At 51.2% G+C, this 14,896-nt stretch overlaps 2 protein-coding genes and 1 pseudogene across 3 annotated transcripts in view; 1 reads left to right on the top strand and 2 right to left on the bottom strand.

Annotated features, from left to right (window-relative positions):
* Nucleotides 1–5: 5 nt before the first annotated feature.
* Nucleotides 6–2,974, bottom strand: AVPR2 (arginine vasopressin receptor 2). Of its 2 annotated transcripts, none has more exons than XM_036304773.1 (4): nucleotides 2,787–2,974; nucleotides 1,838–1,881; nucleotides 674–1,537; nucleotides 6–501 (listed from the first exon to the last, which is right to left on the bottom strand). In XM_036304773.1, exons 2-4 carry the CDS (start codon nucleotides 1,860–1,862, stop codon nucleotides 296–298), a joined length of 1,095 nt encoding a protein of 364 aa, XP_036160666.1. In that variant the 5' UTR covers nucleotides 1,863–1,881; nucleotides 2,787–2,974; the 3' UTR covers nucleotides 6–295. The 2 variants fall into 2 exon arrangements, with proteins under 2 accessions (XP_036160666.1, XP_036160665.1); XM_036304772.1 differs by lacking the exon at nucleotides 2,787–2,974 and adding an exon at nucleotides 2,418–2,528.
* A 1,935-nt stretch (nucleotides 2,975–4,909) lies between these two features.
* The window catches only part of L1CAM (L1 cell adhesion molecule), a 56,393-nt gene continuing 46,406 nt past the window's right edge, over nucleotides 4,910–14,896 (top strand). Inside the window, exon 1 of the mRNA XM_036305568.1 lies at nucleotides 4,910–5,102. The gene's annotated coding sequence lies outside the window, so the exon portion shown is untranslated. The remainder of the gene's footprint in view (nucleotides 5,103–14,896) is intronic.
* Nucleotides 11,138–11,978, bottom strand: LOC118654315 (annotated as a pseudogene).

Consider the following 14,896-nt stretch of genomic DNA (forward strand, 5'->3'; position numbering starts at 1 on the left):
CGGATCCAAGGAGACTCACTGGGTGGGAAATGAGCTGACACTTTTATTAGGGAGAGAGTGAGAGAGGAACTAGGGAGGTGAAGAAAGGAAGGTCTCCTGGCCTCACCCCCTTTCCCTCCTCCTGGGCTCCATGGACCCCCATCTCCCACGCTGTTGCCCTCTCTGTACCCCGCGCCAAGGAGCTGACCTCCTGGGCCCCTCACAAGCCAATTCCCCCTCCGGAGCCAATTCCCAGCGCGCCCTCCTCTCCCAGTGAACCCGGGGGGCCTCTGGAAGGAAGGCGCCCCCTGGCTTCTCAGGAGGAAGTGTCCTTGGCCAGGAAGGAGCTGGCAGTGGTGCAGGACTCCTCTTGGGGCCCCAGGCTGGGCGGGGCACGCCTCCGAGCGCAGCAGAGCAGGCTGCGCAGCTCTGAGGAGACGCTGCTGCTGAAGGAGGCATAGATCCAGGGGTTGGTACAGCTGTTGAGGCTGCCCAGCAGCATTAGCAGCACGAAGGGAGGCCCTGTGTGGGGGGAGGAGAAGGATTGGGGGCTGCAGGTACCCAGGCAGGGGTGCGACCCCATGTGCCTACTAGGGGCTAGTGAGCCCAAGGCTGGATGGGGGGGTGGGCAGGTAGAGGTGCATATGCAGCCAAGCCCCAGCGCTTCCCATAGCCCTACCACAGCCACACCCACCTTCCGTCGGTGCCTTCGGGTCCCACGCCGCCCACAGTTGCACAAGGAAGAAGGGCGCCCAGCACAGCACGTAGACGATGACAATTACCAGCGTCATCCTCACGGTCTTGGCCATGGCTGCTGACACAGGGGCTCCCTCGCCGGAACTGGCTGTCCGACGTCCCCTGGCCCTCTCTGCTGGCCCTGGCACCAGGCTGGCATGAATCTCCCGGAAGATGAGCACCTGACAGGCAGCGATGCCCAGAGCAGGTGCCACAAACACCATTAAGGCAATCCAGGTGACATAGGCACGGAGGCCCCAGGGTTCGATAAAGAGGCCCCAGCACTCAAAGACCCCACTGTGGCCTTCCACTTCGCGCTGGGCAAAGATGAAGAGCTGGGGCAGGCTGAAAAGTAGTGAGAAAGCCCAGGCCAGCAGCACCGGCTGGTTCCAGTGAGCGCCCCCTCCATGGCGGTATGCCACCATGGGGTGGCAAATGGCACGGTGGCGGTCCAAAGTCATGGCCAGGATCATGTAGGAGGAGGCATACATGCCCACCATCTGCAGGTACTTGACAGCCCGGCACAGGGCATCAGGCCCTTGGAAGCGGTCGGTGGCATCCCAGGCCAGCTGGGGCAGCACTTGGAACAGAGCCACGACCAGGTCAGCCAGGCACAAGTGGCCGATGAAGACGTGCATAGGTGCCCAGCGGCCACGCCGGCCATGCCGCGCCAGGGCCCCCAGCACCAGGCTGTTGCTCAGGGTCACGGCCACAAAGACTATGGAGAGCAGGGCCAGCTCCGCCTGGGCTAGCAGCTGGTTCCGGGTGTCCTCCTTGCTGCTGTTGCCGGGTGGGAGAGGCTGAGAGAGGGGTTGAGGCACAGCTGGGTAAGGACCGGGGAGGAGGGGGGGAGAGGAGAGGGCTAAGTTAGGGGAGTGTGCTCTGCAGGAGGTTCCACTGGACAAGTAGAGCCAGTGGCCTGGGTCTTCTGATGCCCCACCTGCAGGGCCCTCATCCTTCACCTCACATGCTAGGGAGGGAGGGGCAGCCCCAGCCCCCAGGGGCCTCCTGGAGAGAAGGGTGAAAGAGGTCCCTGAAACAGGGGCTTCTAGGCTTCCTCCAACCCCACTGCAGCCAAGCCCACAGTTGGGGGAGGGGAGGGGCCCAGGGGCTGGAACCTTACCAGAGACGGTGGGAGCCGTGAGCATGGTGGGGTGTCCTGAGTGCCTGGAGGAGACAGGGTGGCGAGCTCAACCTCCCCTCCCCCACCCCCCACCCCCGCAAAGGGCTGGCCCCACTGCCCAGACTCTTTGGACAGAGGTCCTTAGGGTGGTATAGTGTCTGTGTGTGGGGCTGGGGTGGGGTGGGGGTACCAGCCTGTGCGTGCAACTGTGTGTATGCACGTGTGTGTTTTCCAGCGATTGGGCACTGGTGTGTGTGTGTGTGTGTGTGTGTGTTCTAGTGATCAGGAGCTGGGGGGACACCCTTAGCTGGGTCAAGGTTGGTGAGGTCTGGCCCCACCGAGCCAGGCATGGACCTTGGGGTCCTGCTGTCCTCCTCCTAGGACTGGGCAGGGGAAGATAGAGAGGGGGACGATGAAACAGATGGACAAACGGAGCCTAGGACCCACCTAGGCAGTCCACAGACCCGAGGCAAACATATAGAACCCCCTGTCCTAACAGAGGCTCAGAGAGGCGCAGCGGGAGAGCTGGGGACTGGGTGGGAAGGGCCGGCGCGCCCCCGGGGCCCTTGCAGACCCTTACCTGGCTGGGCTCCTGGGGTCCTGGGAGGGTTCCTGGGAAGCTGGGCAGCAGCGGGCTCAAAGGTGTCCCAGGAGCTCAGATCTGCTCTCCATCGCCCGCCCCGCCCCAGCCCAGCGTCTGGGAGTGACCTGCCCAGGGGGGGACTTCCTCCCCTCCTCCCCCTCCGCCCTCCCTGGCCTCCTGCCTGTGGCACCGGGAAGGACTGCTTCCCTTCCCGCCCCCAGCCCCTCCCAGGTCTGTCCCCAGGATTCCATTCCTGAGGGCCCTGAGACTGGTCCCCAGCGTGGCCCAGCTGTGACCGCCAGGCCGGCTACTCGCCCCCCTCTCTGCCCCTGCTGCCCCCACCCCCCACCCTGGGGCCCAGCTTACTAGAATGCTGGGTCTGGCAGGGCTCTGGGAGATCACTTAGTTCAGCGTCTCCATCCTAGACATGGGGAAACTGAGACCAGTGCTCAGGATCATACAGCTTTTCTGGGGTAAGCTTGACGCCTCCTTCCCAAGCCAGGCTCCTTCTGTCTGTCTTCGGGTCCGTGTGAAGAAAGGGTGAGAGCTCAAGGAATCCCCACTAACACAGAGGGCCGGCCCCTCCCAGGCCCACAAAGCCCCTCCCCCTCCTCAATTAGGGCCAGCCGGAGATGAAGGACAGGAAGGGAGGAGGTGGGGTGGTATCAAGGTCTTAACGTGCCCTGTGAGATCCAGTTTCCTCCCCAAGGCCCAATGGGAGCCAGGGACACCCTTGCCCTGCTCCTCCCCCACCTGAAACTACCTGTCCCTGAAGGAGGGGGCTTCTGAGCTCCTGCACTCATGCATATTCCAGCTCCCCCCTCCCGCCCCCGCCCCTCACACACACACCCTCACTTATATGAAACAGCCATATGCCCACAAAGGCATACACACTTGACATCACAGACAGACACACAGGAGGGCCCGAGAGGTGCCGCCCTGCCAGGGCCTTCAGGACTGGGCCTCCCCTGCCTCCTCTCCCCTCCTCAGGCTCTAGGACTCCCTCAACCTCTAGCCCAGCGTTCTCCCCCATCCCAGGCACCCCCATCCCACCCCTCCCCTGCCCTCACTCAGCCCAGGCTGGCCCAGCCCAGCCCAAGGCAGTAGCCTGCACACAGCCAAGGGCCAGGCTCTGGCCTGAGTTCGACTCTTTTTTCCTGTTTGTCTGTCTTCTCTGTTGACCTGCAGAGACCAAAACAGCCCCTCACCGACCAGGCCCAAGTATAACCAAGGCCAAGGCCTCCTCTTCCTACCCAGAGAGACTGGCTGTACCCCAGCCCCTCCCAGCCTCTGACTGGGCAGCAGGGGAGGTGGGGGCAGGTGTCTTATACATGTACCACACCCCCTACACACCACACACATAGCATACAGCACACACACACAGCCCTCAGTGCACACACATGCATACCGCACACACACATTCTACCTCCTGACATTACATATGTACCAGCCTGCAGTGGCCTCTGTGGCCTTGGTCACCAAGACTCTCCCAGCCTTGCAGGCTAGGTGGAACCTCCCTGTCCACCCCAGGAACTGAGGCGCCTGCAGAGGATCATATGTCCCTGTTTTGCCATCCCCAGCTGTGTGACCTTGCACAGGCTATGCCCAGCTCTCTGCGCCTCAGCTTCCTGCTCTGTACACTGAGAATCTAATGATCGAAGGTGGACACGTGGTGGCCCAGCTGGTGTGGCTCAGTGGTTGGGCATCGACCTATGAACCAGGAGGTAACCATTCCACTCCCGGTCAGGGCACATGTCTGGATTGCAGCTCAATCCCCAGTGTGGGACGTACAAGAGGCAGCTGTTCAATGACTCTCTCTCATCATTCATGTTTCTCTCTCTCTCTCCCTCTCCCTTAAAAAAAAAAAAAAAAAAAACATAAAAAAGGGGTGGATACGCAGTGATAGGATGGGCAATGGCCTGACCCACAGGTGCCTCCAGCAGTGCTAGAGGCTGGCAAGAGATGCTCCCGGGACTGGTCAGGAAGGGGTGCCAGCCTTCCCGGGCAATCACTTCCTTATGAGTTTCTCCGCTTGGATTCTTGGATTCGCAGGGCTGGATCCCAGTGGAGAGCTGACGCAGGGCGGGGCCCTGAGCCATGAGGCCGGGCCCGTGACCATCTCTGCTCTGCGCACTCCTTGTTTCCTGTTGTTGAGCCCAGGGAAAAGTCTTGGGGAAGGCCCCCCTTCCTGTCGCTTTCTCTGGGCTCCAAGAAGCAAGGGGAGGGGTTTGTGTCCACACCGAGGCCAGGACATAAAGGGAAGCTGCTCATGGAACTCCCCCTGGTCAGCCAGCACAGTCCTGGGGACCTCCGAGATGCTGAGAGCCACCAAGGCAGGAGGGTGTGTCCAAGAGAGTGGCTCTTCAGCTGAGAGCCCTGAAGGCTCAGGAGTCCGTGGTGCACGTGCTGGCGCTGCATGGGCACCGTGCCAGGGAGAGGCCGGCCCGGCTGAGTCCCATTGCCTACAGCAAGGAGCCAGTCAGAGGGGAGAGGCCCCTGCCCCAGCCACCTACAGGGGACAAGAAAGATGGAGCTTGGCAGCAGCTCAGGAAAAGAAAGGCTGGCTGGATTATTCACTGTCAGGGCCACGTGCGTCAGCAGAGATGGCACTGGGCTGCCCAGAAGCCCCGGCCCCCTGGACAGCAGGTACTGAGAGCAGGGTGAATACCTGGAGACAGGCAGGTGAGTGGGGGCCCTGGAGAGGAGAGAGAAGGCAGGATCCCTAACCGGCTCATGCTCACCCTGGGGAGCACTGGGAAATTCGTTCTGGAAGGCTGGAGAAGGGCTTGGCTATGGCCTGGCCAGTTACCCTCAGCGGACCTCAGGCCTCGGGCCTGGGACAGGACTGAGCGGACATTCTCCCCACCCCCCTCTCCCCCCAGGGCAGCCCCTCTGCCCAGCTTTCCACCACCTCCCTCTAAGATTCCATTGGCAGAAAGCATTCCGTGGGTGGTTGAGGTGTGGGGCTCTGCACTCTCCTGTCTGAGCAGAAGAAGCCTGGAGGCCCCGGGAAGCAGGGAGCACTGGCTGTCCCAGGTGCCAGCCGCGGGGGCAGGAGTTCAGAGCAGGCAGGACCCCAGATCTGCCTGCCCTGCTCTCTTACTGGCTCTCTGTAACCAGAACCTTTTATTTATTTACATTTTGATTGATTTCAGAGAGGAAGGGGGAAAGAGAGAGAGAGAGAGAGAGAGAGAGAGAGAGAGAGAGAGAGAGAGAGAGAGAGAGAGAGAAACACCAAAAATGAAAGAGAATTATTGATCGGCTGCCTGCAACCCGGGCATGTGCCCTGACAAGGAATCGAACCGTGACTTCCTGGTTCATAGGTTGACACTCACCCACTGTGCCAGGACAGCCGGCCTGTTAATTAGAACCTTTTGCTCAACAAATAGCAAGTTCTGCTGGCCCTGCACTTGGTGTGGAGGTGGGAGGGCCTGGGCCCTGCCAGGAGGAGCACAGGGTCCTGTGCTGAGAGGAGTGGGGGCGGAGAGGCTGGGAGAAGCCCCAGGAAAGAAATGGTGGGACATGATTAACGCCACCAGGCAGTGGGGATGGAGAGGAAAGGCATTTCTTGGGCCCTGGATAGACTCTTGAAAGACATTTGGGATGAAAGAGTAAGAGGAGGCAGCCAAGGACATGGAAAAGGAGTGATGGAAAACCAGGAGACCGCCCGACTGGTGTGGCTCAGTGGCTGAGCATCGACCTATGAACCAGGAGATCATGGTTTGATTCTGGTCATGCCACATACCCCGGGTTGCGGGCTTGATCCCCAGCAGGAGGTGTTCAGGAGGCAGCCAATCAATGATTCTCATCATTGAAGTTTCTATCTCTCCCTCTCCCTTCCTCGCTGAAAATAATAGAATATATTAAACACACACACACACCCCAGGAGAGCTTGGGTTCACAAGGCTGGGAGGAGAGACAGGTGCCACAAGGGAAGGAAAGACACAGCAAAGCTGCTGAGAGGCCCAGAGAAGGAGGCAACCCTATTGGACATCCCTCCCTACTGGGTGCACATTGCAGATGGCGGACCTGCGTGGCAGTGGGAAGAATGAACGTGCTCACACCAACTGAAATGATGCCTGAGGAGCGCAGCGAGGAGAGCCTGATGTCATTCCCATGCCTGGGAGAGGCTCGGATGGGGAGAAAGAGCTTTGAGTCAAAGGATGGGGTCAAAGGACGGGATTGAAGGGGGGAGCACGTGCCTGTGTGCGTGCAAGTGTTCACTGAGTCATGCATGGGCCAATGACAACAGGAGGACAGGGTGACCATTCATCTGAGGTCCAAAGTAAAGTTAAACAGAGCCTGTTTGCAAAAGTTGCAGAAGGAGGAGAGTGATACCTGGTGGATTAGGAGCCCTGCAGGCTGGGGAAGGGCAGGGTCCCCAGGAGGCTCTGGGTCACCCCTCTCCTGGGCTGAGAAACTGGGGTGTAGAAGGCAGGTGAGCAGTTGAGGGCTGTGTCCCCAGATGGCCATGCGGTCCCCATCTGAGGGGAAGGCAGCCCTATAGGAGGTCTCTCTCTCTCTCTCTCTCTCTCTCTCTCTCTCTCTCTCTCTCTATATATATATATATATATATATATATATATATATATATATATATATTTGATTTCAGAAAGGGAAGGGAGAGGGAGAGAATCATTGATCGGCTGCCTCCTGCACGCCTGCCACTGGGGATCGAACCCGCAACCCGGGCCTGTGCCCTGATGGGAAATCAAACCATGACCTCCTGGTTCATAGGTCAATGCTCAACCCCTGGCCAGGCAAAAGGTGTCTCTTTTTGGTCAGAGTTATACACACATGTGGCTTAAAGTGGCAGATGGTTCAAGGCTGAGGCTTGTAACAAAAAGCAGCAGCTGCTCCTCATTTCGCCTTCCCAGAGCAGAGCCAACCGGTTTCAGCTCCTTCCAGGGGCTTTCTGGGTAATTACCTCTGTGTGACTCAGAAATGAACCTCCAGCTCTCCATTCATCATCGCCACCACCACACAGCCTTCCCCCTCCGCTGCCTGCCTTCCATACGGCTGCATCTAGAGCTGCTTCATTGGTGCCCAGTGCTTCCACTCTTCTGACTGCCGTGGCCCAGCCAATGATTTCTCTCCTTGTCCTGAATGACTTTAGAAAGTATTTGTTATTGATTTCAGAGAAGAAGGGAAAGGGAGAGAGAGATAGAAACATCAATGATGGGAGAGAATCATTCCTCGGCTGCCTCCTGCACGCCCCACACTGAGAACCCAGCCTGCAGCCTGCGCATGTGCCCTGACCGGGAATCGAACCATGACCTTCTGGTTCACATAGGTCAACCCTCAACCACTGAGCTATGCCAGCTGGGCCTGAATGGCTTAAAAATCAGCTTCATTGAGGTAAGATTAGCCTAAAATGAAATTCACAAATTGTTTGGTGAGATTTGCCACATGGATACAGTGGTGTAACCAGCACCATAACCATGACAGAGGACGTTTGCATCATTCCAGAAAGTTCCCTCATGGCCCTTTGCAATCTCTATCCCCAACCTGGAGCCTAGCAACCAGGATGTTTCTATCACTACAGATTTGTCTTCTCTCGAATTTTATATAAGTAGAATCAGAGAGCATGTAGTATTTCATGTCTGGCTGCTTCCACTCAGCAGAGTGCCTCTCTGTTGTGTGTCAGGAATTAGTTCCTCTTAGTGCTAAGTAGGGTTCCTTTGTTTGCACGAACCGCAGCTCATTTAGCCCAGTACCAGCTGATGGGCAGACATGTGGGTTGCTTCCAGTTTGGGGCTGTTATGAAGAAGGCTGCTCTGAACTCTTGAGTACAAGCCTTTGTATGCACATGTTTTCATTTTCCCAGATAAATCCGTAGACATGGGGCTGCTGGGTCATATGATAGGTGTATGTTTCAGTTGATAAGAAACTGGCAAATTGGTCCTAGCCGGTTTGGCTCAGTGGATAGGGTGTTGGCCCATGGCCTGAAGGGTCCCAGGTTTGATTCAGATCAAGGGCACATGCCTGGGTTGCGGGCTTGATCCCCAGTAGGGGGCGTGCAAAGGGCAGCTGATTAATGATTCTCCCTCACCATTGATGTTTCTATCTCTCTCTCTCCCCTTTCTTCTTTGAAATCAATTAAAATATATATAAGAAACTGGCAAATTGGCCCTGGCCAGTGTGGCTCAGTTGGTTGGAGTATAGTCCCATGCACCAAAAAGTGGTGAGTTCAAATCCTGGTCAGGACACATACCCAAGTTGTGGGTCCCCTGATTGGAGCACATGTGGGAGGCAGCCAATTGTTATCTCTCTTTCTCTCTCTTCAAAAAAAAAAAAAAAAAAGAATTGTTTTCCACACTCATCATATGACATGACAGTTCCATTTGCTCTGCACTTACTATGCCAGTCTGTTATTTTGCTTTCAGCCTCTGTAATCTTAACCATTTTAGTGGTATTTTTATTGGGGTTTTATTTTGCATTTTCCTTATGACTGATGATGGTGAGACTCTTTTCATACACTTATTTGCCATTTGTATATATTCATTGGTAAAGTATCTAGTCAAATCTTTTGTCAATTTGTTAAAGTTTTCTCAATTATTGAGTGGTAAGAGTTTGTTTCCTTTTTGACATACTTTGGTTACAAATCCTTTAACAGATATGTTTTGCAAATATTTTCTCCCAGTCTGTGGCTTGCCTTTTGATTTTACTAAAAGTGTCTTTTAAAAAGGAAAGATTTTAAATTTTGATGAAGTCTAATTTTATCTGGAGTTTTTTCATAGTTGGTGTATTTTGTGTCCTATTTAAAAAGTCTTTGCCTAATCCAATGTCGCAGATATTCTCCCATGACTTCCTCCAGATGGCTTATATTTCTAGCTCTTATATTTAGGTCTGGGATTCATTTTGAGTTAAATGTTGTGCACGGTAGAGGTTAAGGTCTGGGTTCCTTCTTTCTAAAAATTTTTTAAAAATATATTTTCATTGATTTCAGACAGAAGGGGGGGAGAGAGAGAGAGAGAGAGAGAGAGAGAGAGAGAGAGAAAGAAACATCAATGATGAGAGAGAATCATTGATTGGCTGCCTCCTGCATGCCCCCTACTGGGGATTGAGCCTGCAACCCAGGATGTGCCCTTGACGGGAATGAACCTGAGACCCTTCAGTCTGCAGGCTGATGCTCTATCCACTGAGCCAAACCTGCTAGGGTTGGGTTCCTTTTTTTGCATGCAATTAACCAGTTGTTCCAGCACCATTTGTTCAAAAGACTGTCCTTTCCTCATTGAATTACCTTAGTACCTGCTATGTGTGGGTCTGTTTCTGGACTCTCAGTTCTGTTCCACTGTCTATATCCTATCTGTATACCAATACCTATCTTGGTCACTAGGTCTTGAACCCAGATAGTGTAAATTCTTCAATTTTGTTCTTTCTCAAAATCATTTTGATTAGTCTAGGTAGGACTAAGTGGTCGGCAAACTGCGGCTGGCGAGGCACATACGGCTCTTTGGCCCCTTGAGTGTGGCTCTTCCACAAAATACTGACTTCTGTGCATGGGCCACGAAGTTTCAATCGCACTGTATGTGCGCACCTGCACATGGTATTTTGTGGAAGAGCCACACTCAAGGGGCCACAGAGCCACATGTGGCTTGCGAGCCGCAGTTTGCCGACCACTGGTCTAGGTAATTTGCATTTCCATCTAGATTTTAAAATCAGCTTGTCAGTTTCTACAAAAAAAAGACCTGGGTTTTAATTACCATTACATTAACTCTATAGATAAGTGTGGGGAAAATTGACATCTTAACCATAATGAGTCTTTTGACCCATGAATAGGCTATTTGTCTCCATTTATGTAAGCTTCTTTCATTTCTCTCAGCAATATTTTTTAAAAAATATATTATTATTATTGATTTCAGAGTGGAAGGGAGAGGGATAGAGAGACAGAAACATCATTGATGAGATAGAATCATTGATCAGCTGCCTCCTGTACACCCCACACTGGGGATCGAGCCCACAACCTGGGCATGTGCCTGACTGGGAATTGAACCATGACCTCCTGGTTCATAGGTTGACAACCACTGAGCCAAGCCAGCTGGGCTCTCTCAGCAATATTTTATAGTTTTTGGTACACAGGTATGCACATAAGTTATTAAGTTATCCCTAAGTGTTTCATATTTTGATGTTATTGTAAATGGTACTTTTAAATGTCAATTCCATATATATATCAGAGAGGAAGGGAGAGGGAGAGATAGAAACATCAATGATGAGAGAGAATCATTGATCAGCTGCCTCCTGCACACCACACACTGGGGACTGAGTTTGCAACCCAGGTATGTGCCCTGACGGGGAATCGAACTATGACCTCCTGGTTCATAGGTCAATGCTCAACCACTGAGCCACGTCAGCCAGGCCAGACTTCTTTTGCTGTGTTTCATATTTACCTATATTCTTTGTTAAGCTACTTAACAAAAAGGTCTGATTTAGGAAGGCATTTAGATTTATAGCAAAAGTTTTCCATCTGCAGGTACCACCTTCAAAGGAATTGACTTTATAGTGCTGATGTAATCTGCTGGTTCCCTGTGAACAGTGTGCAAAAAATTACGTCAACCCTATGGAAAGTCAGATACCAAAAAACGGAACAATGTATACAGTTGAGGAAAGTATCATGCTAAGTTTTCCCCATCTGAAAATTAATCAATGGAATAAATGCATGAACTATGGTTGCCTTGGTTTCAGGAAACGCACATTTGGGAATTCCATTCTTGTTCTCATCTCATGTCCGTGGACAGGATTTTGTTGGCCACCATGCTATTTGCTTTGTGGGTTGTGGTAGTGAAGGAACGCAGTCGCACTTGCTCAGAATTGGTAATGAACTGTGGTCCCGACTCTTCCCACTTTTCAGGTGCAACCAAATCTTTGTCTGTATAGATCAGCAGTTCAAATGAACAAGAAACTTCCCACCGTGGCAGAAATGTCACTATAGCTGTGATCTGTGCCAGTGAGGGGATTTCTGAGGCTTCCCTCTGGGGTGGACTGTCATCTGTGACAGCCTTATCACACTCAATATCAAACTGCTCTCTTTCAAGGCCCTTCCCACTTTCAATATTTGAGATGACTACCACTGGTTTCTAAACTGAATACTTGTTACCTGGCCACTGTGGCTCAGTGGTTGAGCACTGACCTCTGAACCAGGAGGTCACGGTTCGATTCCCAGGCAGGGCACATGTCTAGATTGTAGGCTCGGTCCCCAGTATGGGGCCTGCCGGAGGCAACCCATCAATCAATCATTCTCTTTCATCATTGATGTTTCTATCTCTCCCTCCCCCTTCCTCTCTCTGAAATCAATAAAAATATATTTTAAGATATAAATAAATCAACTGAACACTTGTATAATCAGTCTTTTAGTTGTTCCACCAAATTATTTAGATATTTCATGAGCTCAGAATCAGTAATTACAAGTGAGGTGAGCCCATATTTCTGCACGCAATAAAGGTTTCAGATGCCACGCTGATATAAAATGCTGTTGATGCCAAATGAGAAGAACTCAGCCAGGATTTTGGTGCTCCCGTGAAGGATGATGCCCTGCTGCCCGGAGAGCTGCCTAGCCATGCCAGGCCCGCAGCCTCGGGCGCGCCCACCACACAGGGTGACCTCAGGGCTCACCGCTAACGCATATGCATTTTATTTATTTTTTTTAATGTCTTTTTACAGCTGGTGTGTTTAAACCATTGTCCAACAAAGTCCACACATTGCATTTGGTTTTATTTTTGAGTCTCTTGTAATCTAGAATAGTCTCCAGCACACCTACATTTTATTTTATTTTTGTAATCCTCACCAAAGCCATTTTTTCCATGGATTTTTTTCAGGATAAAGCCTGCAACCCAGGTACGTGCCCTTGACCGGAATCAAACCTGGGGCCCTTCAGTCCGTGGGCCAACGTTCTACCAACTGAGCCAGACTTGCAGGGCTCATATGCACTTGATATTGTTCACTCAAGAGTGGTGGCTGAATGATCTCTTTGCTGGATAATGTGTGCTTGACATAAGGCCCTAACTACCTGTATGAGATCAGTGTCTAAAGCTTACTTAGGCCCTAGCTGGTTGCTCAATGGTTAGAGCATCGGCCCTCAGACTGAAGGGTCCTGAGTTCATATCTGGTCAAGGGCACATACCTCGGTTGCAGGCTCGATCCCAGGCCCTGCTCGGGATGCGTGTGGGAGGCAACCAATTGATGTGTCTCTCTCACAGTGATGCTTCTGTCTGTCTCTCACCCTCCCTGCCACTCTCTCTAAAAATCAATTGAAAAATATCCTCGGGTGAGGATTAACCAAAACAAATTTTTAAAAAATATATTTTATTGGTTTTTTACAGAGAGGAAGGGAGAGGGATAGAGCGTTAGAAACACCGATGAGAGAGAGACATCGATCAGCTGCCTCCTGCACACTCCCTACTGGGGATGTGCCTGCAACCAAGGTCCATGCCCTTGACCGGAATTGAACCCGGGACCCTTCAGTCCGCAGGCTGACGCTCTATCCACTGAGCCAAACCAGTTAGGGCAAAACAAATATTTTTTTTAAAATATATTTTATTGATTTTTTACAGAGAGGAAGGGAGAGAGATAGAGAGCTAGAAACATCGACGAGAGAGAAACATCGATCAGCTGCCTCCTGCACATCTCCCACTGGGGATATGCCTGCAACCCAGGCACATGCCCTTGACCGGAACCGAACCTGGGACCTTTCAGTCCGCAGGCCGACGCTCTATCCACTGAGCCAAACCGGTTTTCGGCAACAAATATTTTTAAAGCTTACTAAGATTGAAGTTTATGAATTACAGCAAATTGTAATGCTAGAAAGAGAAAATAAACATTTGATTAAAGCAGGGGTGGGGAAAGTCCGCCCCCACACTGTATAAGGCCCATGAAATATTTGGTCTGGCCCAGCTGAGGCATTAGGGGTGAGTTAATTAAATGTTTGACCAAATACAGCAGGCTAACTTTTAAATTGATAATTTTGTATGGCCCGTGAATGATGTTATAAATATCCAAATGGCCCTTGGAGGAAAAAAGGTCCCCCACCCTGGATTAAGGGTCTGTAATGGTAATTTTAAGGGGAATAACATTGCAGTTTTATTTTTAAGACAGACAATTGAAAAATAAGTAAAATAAATATATTTTCTAATTTAACTTGTGATTTCTTCTTTGATCCATGGGTTATCTAGACAGATATTTTTTTTCAATTCCACATATTTGGAAATTTCCTAGAAATCATTTTTTTTTATTGATTTCAAATTCAATACCACTGTGGTCAGAAATTCTACTTTGTATGATTTCTCTCCTTCATAATTTACTGAGGCTTGTTCTGCTCTGAATGTTATGTATGTTGGTGAGTGTACTTGACAAGAATGTGTATTCTCTTGTTGCTGGGTGTAGGATTCTAAAAATATCAACTAGGTCACTTGGGTTGATAGTGTTGAGAGTTGATGGTCTTCTCTATCTTACTGAGTTTTCCCTATTATTTTAAAAATATATTATTATTGATTTCAGAGAGAAAGGGAGGAGAGAGAGATAGAAACATCAATGATGAGAGAGAATCATTGATCAGCTGCCTCCTGCATGTCCCACACTGGGGATTGAGCCCAAAAGCTGGGCATGTGCCCTGACCGGGAATCGAACCATGACCTCCTGGTTCATAGGTCAACGCTCAAGCACTGAGCCACGCCGCTGGGCTCCCTATTTGTTTTTTATCAATTACTGAAGAGGGATGTTAGGGTCTGCAACTCTGTTTGAAGATTTGTCTGTTTCTAGAACTCTGTCAATTTTTGTTTCATGTATTTGGTAGCTTTGCTATTAGCTGCTTACAAATTTAAAATGATTATGTCTTCTTGATTATTTGTCCCTTTTCCATTGTGAAACGTCCCTCTTTATTTCTGCTAATACTCTTTGTCTTGAATTCTACTCGGATATGAATATAGCCATACAAGCTTTCTTATGCTCAGTGTTTGCGTAGTATATCTTTACCGCCGTTTTATTTTCAGCTTGTCTGTGTCTTTATGCTTAAAGCGCGCTTCTTGTAAATAACATATAGCTATTTTATCCAGCCTGACAGTCTCTGCCTTTTAACTGGCGTGTGTGGCAGATTGTGGTTTTCAAAGGTAGCCCCAACAATATCTCCCATCCCACATGCTCTTCTGGAACGTTGCCATTTTCCCATCAAGAGGTGGAACTGAGCCCTCCCCCCTGTAATCTGGGAAGGCTTGTGACTTGCTTTAAATCAACATAATGTGGTCAAAGTGACGCCACTTGATTTCCGAGGCTAGGTCAGAAAAGGCAACAGTTTCTGCCTTGTTAGCAGGGATACTCTCTCTTCCTCTTCCAGCCTCTAGCGCCTGCCCCCCTCCAGCAAGTCCAGTTTCCCTGACACTGCCGTGCTGGGAAGAAGCCCAAACTAGCCCCTCATGGAGAGAACACACAGAAGGACTCTGAGGCATGCAGAGAGAGATGGCCGGCCACTGCTACAGCCACTGTCT

The sequence above is a fragment of the Myotis myotis genome, unplaced genomic scaffold, assembly GCF_014108235.1.
Source record: "Myotis myotis isolate mMyoMyo1 unplaced genomic scaffold, mMyoMyo1.p scaffold_m19_p_4, whole genome shotgun sequence".
NCBI lineage: Eukaryota > Metazoa > Chordata > Mammalia > Chiroptera > Vespertilionidae > Myotis > Myotis myotis.

What these genes read in the sequence shown, in the direction of transcription:
- AVPR2 (XM_036304773.1), bottom strand. Translation starts at nt 1,862, where the DNA reads ATGCTCACGGCTCCCACCGTCTCTG. An exon ending in CACGGCTCCCACCGTCTCTG is followed by an intron (nt 1,538 to 1,837) that starts GTAAGGTTCCAG and finishes GTCCTTACCCAG; the next exon opens with CTGTGCCTCAACCCCTCTCT. An exon ending in CCCGAAGGCACCGACGGAAG is followed by an intron (nt 502 to 673) that starts GTGGGTGTGGCT and finishes CCCCCCACACAG; the next exon opens with GGCCTCCCTTCGTGCTGCTA.